Source organism: Pundamilia nyererei, unplaced genomic scaffold (genome assembly GCF_000239375.1).
Source record: "Pundamilia nyererei isolate P.nyererei 1_Seehausen unplaced genomic scaffold, PunNye1.0 scaffold00165, whole genome shotgun sequence".
Taxonomy (NCBI): Eukaryota; Metazoa; Chordata; class Actinopteri; order Cichliformes; family Cichlidae; genus Pundamilia; species Pundamilia nyererei.
In genome coordinates, this window is record NW_005187566.1 from 1,185,615 (window position 1) to 1,195,343 (window position 9,729).

Sequence of the window (9,729 nt, forward strand, 5' to 3'; positions counted from 1 at the left end):
TAAAAACAGCCACCAGGAAAATAATTAAAGACTAAATTTGTGTCTAAGAATCCTTATTTGTTGCAAATGCATGTCATAGAAATACAAATACTCTATATCAAAAAAGGCATTGCTTTCCAGAGAACTGATTGTTCAGTATGTGTTGATTTCACACCTGTTCATCACTAATCTGGAATCTGACCTGAGCAGGTTATATTGACTGTGCAAGTTACCACGGCAACATACTCCAGTGAGAAGTAAACCATGTTTGTAGTACAGAAAACCCACGGTTGACCCTGAAGTTATCCAGATAAGAAATAAATCCTCCCTCATAGTACAGGCCTCTGATGAGGCAGGATGTGTGTGTTTTCATGTGTTTATTATTAATGACATGATCTCATTTCTGTGGTGCACAGATTGTATAACGTATGCAGCAGCTGCTGTGATCCATCTGATGAAAGTTGTAGAAACCAAAGTCTTGAAAATATACATATCCCAAGTGCTCCTGTGTGTGTGTGTGTGTGTGTGTGTGTGTGTGTGTGTGTGTGTGTGTGTGTGTGTGTGTGTGTGTGTGTGTGTGGCTTCTAATGGTCACAGAAAAAGGAAAACACACACACCAACAACACTTCCTGAACTTAACACCTAATACCTATTAGAGAGGTTTCTAAACATCTGGATACTTCTATAATTCAAATTAATCTCTTTTCAAGAAAAAAAACCACAAATTGATTTACAATAAAAATCAAATGAACACACATGAACTAGGTAAGACAACAGGAAACACAAAATGCTGCCCAAACATGTATCAAAGCTGATGAATTTTAAGCTGTTTTTTTTAAGTGTTAATAGAGGGTGGTTATCTGTTCCAGCATTTTGGACTGAAGGTTTGGAATGCAGAATTCCCCTTTGTTACGCCCCAGTCTAGGGGTACAGGAACGCAACATAAGTTTGAAAAGACTGCTCCGCCCTGGTCCCCAAAACCATACACAGAGGGAAAACCAATTTCTTAGTGAATTGTGATTTATTCTCTACACTGCAAAAATGAAGCTCCAGGGTGAACAAAGGCCAAAATAACAAACAAAACAAGCTAAGTCAGGAGGAGGTGCTATCTAGAACCCTATGTGAAATCAAACATCAAACAAAAGACAAGCGCTACACCTAACTCCCTAACTGAAATAAACAGGAGAAAACAGTGCAAGGAAAAACAATACGGCAGCTCACCCCTTCTGTTGCAGTGCTATTTACAATGTGCTATTTACAATGAAAACTAATGTACACACTATATACAAAACTCAGAAAGGCCGCAAAAATCACAGGCACAAAAGTCTCAGGTTTTGGAGGCCAGGGTCAGGTCTGCTGCTGCTGTCAGTGGCTGCCCCAGGACAACTGCTGGTGAGGGATTTGAAGAAGATCACATGGCCAGGGGACCAATCAGCAGCCATCAGCTCATCCACTTCGGGACCTGCAAAGACTTAAAGGCACAGACAACAACAGCCACCAAAACAGATTATGGACAGGGCCATAACACCCTTTGCTTTCAAATCAGTTCATGGCATCACAAGAAAACTTCCATCTGCGGACCTAAGAATCAAGTTTGGAGAACAGGGGTGGAATATGTAATATAAGTCACCTTATCGCCTAAGGCCATAAAAGTAAAAACCAAGCTTTTAAACCGAAATCTAAGGCCATAGAATTAATGTGAGCATCAAGTCCAAAGAATGACCAAAATTTAGCCTAAGATTCCACACCTTAGTTTTTACAGTGGATAAGAAAGAAACTCGGGAAATATGTTCTAGTTGTAGAAGGCAGAAAGATTATTTCCAACCTAATGGTGGTTATAATAAGTTACAGAAGTTTGCTAAGAAACTTCAGGCTCATCCCAGTGGTCTAGAAAATAGATTAATCTCACCAGTCTTCATGATATGTATCTCAAAGGAGTTAAAAGTAGTATTCACTAGCTGAAAGTACCAGCTGGAAGTACAGCCAGCTCATCTCCACATCTAAAGGTCACGGTGAGATCAGAAAGGCACTGTCTACGTACGGGGCAAAGTTTAATAAAGGGAAAGCATTCCATAATTAGCTGCCATGTTTCAGTTAAAAACAAAATCCAGATTTTTCCTGAAGAACACGACATAAAAAACAAATGAGTAGAATAGAGTCGTATTAATCAGCAAGTATTCCAGTTAATAAAGGAGGAGTGTAAGGGAGCAGTCCCCGAGACTCCTCAGGCAATGGGGTGATAATATCATTCGTATTCGTTTCTAAGGAAAGCCTTTCTTATTTGACTGCATGGAAAAATGACCTTCCTGTAGAAGATTGGAGATAGACCTGTCTTGTGGCTCAAACCCAAACCATTAACACAAGGTTCAGGATTTTAAAGTACAAATGGCTGTTTTAATCCCAGTATTCGCAATGACTGTATTAAGTGTAGTAAATAGAAGGAAACCTTATTTCATTGTATGTGGGACTATAAAGTATTGCAACCCTTATGGAAAGGAATTCTTGACTTAATTTCCAGGTTAATAGAACATGTTATCCCAGTTGACGCAAAATTGTGCATTTTCCACATTCTCTCTGGACAGTTCCAACTACATGGAAAGAAATGAAAGCCAAATTTATTTAAGATGGAAGGACATACATGGACCCACCCCTAATTAATGGTTTAAAGGAATGACAGGCTTGCAATGAGAAAGTTGACGTTCTTAGCTAAAGAAAAGACTTCTACCGGATCTGGACACACTTTTTACAATTTATAACGGGATTGTTTGTACAGAGAACTATGGTGTAACTGATATACATATGTGCTGAGAATACGATGCTGTTGGGTGGGTTGGGGTTTTCGGGGTGGGAGGGGTGACTCTATACATGTTGATGTATTACAACTTAAAAATCTAATACAACCTTCTGTAGGAGGTAGTTCTGGACTATGCGGGAGGTCCCGATAGGGCCAGTGCACACAACCCGTGATTTCTGGGAGATTCTCCAGGATCTGTAAAAATGTCACAAATATCTTTAAACATTTATACGCACAGGAAGCTCTATGTGGGCGTAAGCTCTTTGAAAGTGAAAAATATCATTCTGTTGACTTTAAATATAAAAATGTCTGTTAAACGATCACGGGGTTTTTTTTGTTGCTGTTGTTGTTGTTATTTTGAAGTATAGCTTTTATAAAATGCTTTTATAAGTCTTTGTATGTTCTAATTTATTTGTATTTGTGTGTGAATTGGAAAAAAATTGTCTGTATAATTAGACACAAATTATTGTACACATTTCTAAATCTTAGTTTGAATCATATCGACGGTTTTCTCTCAACATAAAGCAGACGCTCTGCTTGTTCTTGCTCTACGTGACTTGTGGGCGAAAAGTCGGAGGAGAAGCTTTGTCCCTTCTGGCTCGCTGTAGCGCGTTATTGTATGTTGACGTGTGTCTGAGCTGTTCCGTTAGCTAACAAACAGCTAGCAGACACTGAACACTGAAAGTAGCTGTTTTACAGGCTGGTTTTGCGAACTCAAAAACTCACAGTAATGGCGGATGACTGGGAAGAGATTCGCCGGCTTGCCGCAGACTTCCAGAGAGCGCAGTTTGCTGACACAGTGCAAAGGTAAACGCAACTGAACGGGTGATAGCATCAAAGCTAATCCCAGCTGTCATTAAAGTTGATTTAAAAGTAACGCTATTAGATGAAGATTGTGGCTTCTCTTGTAACAACTGTTGTGACTAAAACAAACACAATAATAAACGTATACTACACTGTCCTTTACGGCACTTGTGTAAACTTTTCCGCAGGCTGTCGGAAAGAAATTGCATTGAAATAATTGCAAAACTAGTCCAAGACAAGAAGCTGGATGTGGTGCACACACTGGATGGTAAAGAGTATGTCACCCCAGCTCAGATCAGCAGGGAGATCCGAGATGAACTCTACGTGCACGGAGGTGTGATACAGAAGTTTAAGAAATGAGATGCAGCATTGTCACATTGTCCCTGTGACATTTTCAGAATTGTAGATTGTGACAGAAACTAAGTGCTTTCATTCTGTATTACAGGGAGAATCAACATTGTGGACCTCCAGCAGGTGTGTTTCGTCCTGCGTCCTCTAGATGAGATATACAGTTTGTTCATTCAAATTTGGGTCAGATGTTTTATGAATGTTTTCATGATGTTGTTCCTTTCAGATTATCAATGTGGACTGGGTCCATGTTGAAAACAGAGCAAATGAAATTGCAAAGTCTGATAAAGGGGTTCAGCTTGTACTGGGACAGCTGATTGATGAGTGAGTATTAGGTCTATACTGTATAAAAATGGCTACCATAAAGTCACACTATGGACAGCACTATAATGGGTTTTGTGAGCCAAGTTACATATTTGCATGAAAGAGCAAAATACTAAGTTATCAGCCAACACTTTAGACTCTATGCACTCATTTCACACATGCCCAGTGTTTCTCGATATATGCTACAAGATATTTAGGTCTATAGGATCCAGAGGAAAAAGCTATAACACTTAAGTTAGCTAATTATAATAGTTAAGCTCCATCTCATTAGCCTATTGCACTTGTTAACTCTTTTTACAAAACTGAAGCTTTTGAGGTAAAATTAATGATAATTCTAAAGGCCAACAGTGCAGCTACAGACATAAACAATGCAAACTTTATTTTGATAAACTTTAGACTTTTGTCATTTCAGTGTAGGATGATCTTGATTTAGAGAGCCTTAGTGAGCTTTAGAGAGCCAGTTTTTCTATAACAAATTAATGTTCATAATTTGACTGTGGGTTTAACTTAGGCTGTTGCTGAAGGTTCAAAACACATCAGCAGGGTATGGCACGGAAAACAAACGTATAATTAATATTGACACAATCTGTGTCACATTCGTCTATTATGTTGATTGTTTTCGTGATTGCCCAGATGGTGCTTCGCTGTGAATTGTGGGATGGCATTATGTCCTTTCCTTTCATAAAGAATGCTCCAGTTTGTCTTCTGCTGAAGGAGGCAATAAAGGAAGCTTTAACTGTTATTGGGCTGTCTGCAAATAAGTTGATGCTGACCTGTGTTTACTTGTGCACATCAGTTTTGTGCTAGCTAAAGGTTCACAATTAATTTGATTAAGAACCAAAAGACTTTAAAACAGTTCAGTTATTTTTATAATTCGGATTCATTTGTATCCCTGTAGGAACATAGGGCCCATAAATAATGAAATATTGCCTGTCACCAAATTTCATTCTTAGTTCATTTCTACATAAAAGCAAATCAATCAGATTTGAAGGGAAACTCCTTATATGACTTCAAAGAGGGTAAAATTTTTATCTTATTAAATTTTATATTCTATTCAAAGTCTTATTTAATAAATTAAATATATTTTTTTCACATTAAAGGTTTAGTTAAGTCTCATTTCTGTACAGAAGTATTTACAAAAGTATAGTATATAAGGGTCAAGTCTGAACAGGTTAAATGAGAGTGAGGTGTTGTGATTATACTGCTCATGTTTTGTCATCTGCAGCACATACCTGGACCATTTGGCCGAGGAGGTGAATGACAAACTGCAGGAGGCTGGTATGATCAGTATTGCAGAGCTGTGTAAAAGCTATGACCTCCCAGGAGATTTCTTAACTGAGGTGAGCCAGTTTTTACGTGCCTTTTAATCCAATAGGAAATCTGGTCATTAAATTAAGCAATGTGTTGTGCCGTCTGTGTTTTTAAATGGTTTAGTCTTCTTTGTGGTCTCAGCTTGTTTTGACACGTTGTTTCTTTGTTAGTAAAAAAAAAAACCCGTGGGTTTCTGATCCATATTTTAGGAGTTGTCGAAGCGTCTTGGGAAGATTATCCAAGGAGAAATGGACCAGTACAACAGAGGTGTCATATTTACCCCGGCTTTTGTTGCTCGCCACAAAGCTAGAATACAAGGGCTCTTCAGTGCAGTCACAAGGTAAATATTGCAAAAAGGCTAAATATTTATTATGGCTTGTTTTTTGTTTTTCTTCTGCAGATGTACAGATTTTGATATGTCCATACCTGTCTCAGCATTTCTTGTGTGTACCGAAAAGCAAGTCAGTTAAAAAATTTAACTAAATGAAACAAGGTTATTAAAGAAACTATAGAAACAGTTCTTTGATGCTAAGCAAGGTTAAGCTGTTTGTGTGGGATAGCTCAAGATGCTATGAAGGATTTCTGTCTGCAGGACATTATTTTGAGCTGTGTTTGTATTGCAGCATCCCAGCAGGTTGACAGATGGTAGCTAAAATGTTTTGCATGTTCTGTCATATTGAGTTTTTTTACATTATGGTTCCCCTGTGTATACTTAGTGAAGCTTTGACACCAAAAAATGCAGTGAGTGGGTAGCTGCTTTAAAGATCATTCCAGTGTTGGTGATAGTGAGTGAATTCATAGTAATGTTCAGTTTGTTGTTAAAGTAAGACTTTACATGAATAGTATTAAGAAAATGGTATCTGTTTCTCTTTCACTGCTTGGTTCTTAAACGAAGCCCTTCGGTTAAATTTAAAGATTAATGGGCAATCCAGAGAACAGGGTACCGAGGCAAAATATCCCATGAACATTTGAGAAGTTCATAAAATCAAATATACATACATTTAACCTTGTTAGAGACTCCTCACTGTGCAATAGTGCAAATATTTTATGCACACTATGATTATTTTTCTCATTTAAATTACTGTGTACCGGTAACCTATTGGTCACAAGCAGCATCTACAACAGTTGTGTTTCTAATGATGATATATAATCAGGCAGATATGAAACCCATAAGGCTGCACCGGTGCAATATAGCTGAGAAATTAAAACGCGTGAAGTTTTCCTAATTTTACTACATTCGCTAATCTAAAGCTAATAAAGACTAAAGGCATGGTGCTGAATGTTGTCAGTGCATCCCCACAGGTTGGGCATCAGATAGAAAAGGGAGAGGAATTCTTGATTGGGTTGGATGAAGTGATAGAGAATGTCCCCATAGACATGTAGGTGAAGGAAACAGAGGTGATGAGGTGTAGGCTACTTGTGTTGCTATGGAGAGAAACGAGGACAGATAACAGCAGATTGTGTGAGAAGGATGAACATGTACTTTAAAAGAGCAAGGAACACAAAGTGAACACCCTGACTCTGTAATACCACATTGGCTTTAACAATCTCCATGACTTTCATGGAACTGTGAAAGCCATGTGTGATTTAGTAAAAACACTTTCACTGTTCAGTGTTTTGTTCTCTGCTACAGGTTTTTAACATTTTTGGAAGCTAGTGTTTGCCACAGAGAGAGCCATAAAGCTAGCCTATATGGCTGTTTAAGGATATAAGTGCTACCATATAACTATATTCAGTGTAAATTACAAGTACTGTCACCTCAGTACTGGTGCTTTATATTGTAAAGTAAAGACCCTATGTTAATAGAGAGAAAACGCCATCAATTAGACCACCTGCTAAGCACCTGACGACAGTGGGAATGAAAAACTCCCATTTAACAGGAAGAAACCTCCACCAGAATCAGGCTCAGGGAGGGGCAGCTATCTGCTGTGACCGGTTGGAGGTAAGGTGTAGGGAGATGCGATAAAAGACATACATAAGAGAAAGTCAAAGATTAATAATAACTGATCTTCACGTCTAACAGCTGTGAAAAAATAAATGTTCTCACATGAGACCCCGCTGTCTTCAACAGCTGCATTCGTTGGCACTTTCTTATAATTCCTGCTGTTTTGCTTTTTCTATAGGCCAACACCTGTCAGCAGTATGATTGGAGCATTTGGATTTCAGGAACACCTTCTGTACTGTAAGGACCAACTGCTACATCATTTAAGTTAACCTGTTAAGCTCTTTGGTTTCATGTGTGTACTAGTCTTCTCTTTTTTTTTTTCTTCTTTTTTTTTTAACTTGTATGATATTTATGTTTGTTTTTAATCGTTTTCAACTTTGTCTAATGTTAAACATTAGACAAACAGTCCTCTATTGTCATTGTTTAATACTTTAGAGGGCGTATTATGATATTGTATTTTTTGTGGTTCAGCTGTCTTGGAGGAGTTGGTGAATATCGGGCGCCTGAAAGGAAGCGTGGTTGGGGGGCGGCAGGACAAGGCTGTGTATATCCCTGATATCTACACCAAAACACAAAATGCCTGGGTGGATTCTTTTCTCCAGCAAAATGGATATTTAGGTAGGTGTTGTTAAACTTGATGTCGGTGATCAAAAATACCCTAAGGCTTTTTCTAGTTAGCTAGCTGTCTCATTCAGAATGTTTGAGCTTTTTTATCTTCTGATCCACAAGAAAGAAAAGAAGAAAAAAAAAAGTGGCTGTTTTGCCGTCTAATTTCAAAGTCCTGTCAGCCATACTTGGATTAGAGGTATACCCACAAGACTACTTTGATCACTCATGAGAAGATGACTAGAAAAATGATTTTTTTTTAAATTCCTAAAACCTCAGATCAACTCCAGTTTCGGTTTCAGTGTTACTGGCTTCCATTCACAATAACAATTACCTCGAAGCACATTCTGCGGTAAGGTTTAGACTCTACAATGTTAGAGAGAGAACTCAAAGAATCAGGCAGTCCCTGCGAGCAAACACTTGGTGATGGATTGGCAGGAGTGCCCTTTAACAGGTAGATCATTCAGGTTGGGGATTGAGGGGAAAGACAGTATTTCCTATGTTTGTTAAAAATGACAAGAGATTCAGTGTAAGACTGAGTTTTTGAGGCTCTTTGACAGCAGGGCTGAAATATTTGAAACTCTTTCAGTTTAAAATTTTTAGGGAGTTGTTGGTTATTTGGTCGTTGCACAGTTATTACCCTAAAAACAGTGAGATGTGTTTTGTGTTTGTTTTTAAATTTTCTTTATTACTGTTGTTAGTTTCTCCTACTTCCTACTTTGGGGACTTGAGATAAGCAGTTATACTGAGTTGTGACTGTCTCAAAAATATTTTCTTTTATCTTGGGCACAGAAGTTATTATCTTGTGTGTACTAGATGAAAAATGACAATGATTAAAAACTCAATTTTTCCTCTGAGGCAAGAGCCATTGTAGAGGCAGGTGATCAATGTGTTTGTCGGTTCTGTCATTTTGTAAGCAAGGTTACATTTCTAAAAACAAGGAGGAAAAAAAACAATGAATTTCAAAGAACTCAGTGACTCAGTGGACCATGGGTAAAGGAAGACGCAGTCGTGTTTTGGTGCAGATCCGCATCATGCAAAACTGTGAAATAGGACACTGAGGTTCCCATTTGTGCTCTCAGTAATCATGAAAAGGTAGTAACATTTGCTTTTCAGCGACACCTGGCACTTTGCAGCAGTGGCATGCAAGAACTGTTACAGAAAGGCAAGCAGAGCTGCTACCCACACATGGCAAAGGGGGTTAACTAAGAATAAACAGTGGTGGACATGTAGAGGGTTGGTGTGGTAACTGCTAAAGGGAACAGTAAAAAATTACTTTCCCAAGTCAGAGTGTTACAGATATGGGACTGTGGTATCGATTAACATTCCTGCTGCATTCATGTTTATGTTGCATTTTACTATATTTTTGGGGTTCAGCTGATTTCAGTTACTTTACATCAGTCACATGCTGTGAGTTTTGTAGAAACCTAAGCAGAAGAGATGACATCAACCATAGAAAAATCATCTTTATGAACATTTCATAATTTCAAAATAAATTTCCTGTTGTTGTAAACTATTTTTTGCAACTTTTTTGTATTTAAAGTTTTGAGGGATAAACCTCTTAAATTTCTCCAAGTAGAAATATATGTAAAAAAACAAAAACGATTTTCAATTTTTT

The 9,729-nt window shown here is 38.0% G+C and overlaps 1 protein-coding gene across 1 annotated transcript in view; it reads left to right on the forward strand.

Moving 5' to 3' along the window:
- Positions 1-3,315: 3,315 nt before the first annotated feature.
- ufl1 (UFM1-specific ligase 1) overlaps positions 3,316-9,729 on the forward strand; it is a 13,768-nt gene continuing 7,354 nt past the window's right edge. The window contains exons 1-8 of the mRNA XM_005745738.1: positions 3,316-3,580; positions 3,766-3,911; positions 4,023-4,051; positions 4,152-4,249; positions 5,475-5,589; positions 5,770-5,900; positions 7,684-7,742; positions 7,977-8,123. Coding sequence (XP_005745795.1) covers positions 3,504-3,580; positions 3,766-3,911; positions 4,023-4,051; positions 4,152-4,249; positions 5,475-5,589; positions 5,770-5,900; positions 7,684-7,742; positions 7,977-8,123 — 802 coding nt within the window. The 5' untranslated portion in view covers positions 3,316-3,503. The remainder of the gene's footprint in view (positions 3,581-3,765; positions 3,912-4,022; positions 4,052-4,151; positions 4,250-5,474; positions 5,590-5,769; positions 5,901-7,683; positions 7,743-7,976; positions 8,124-9,729) is intronic.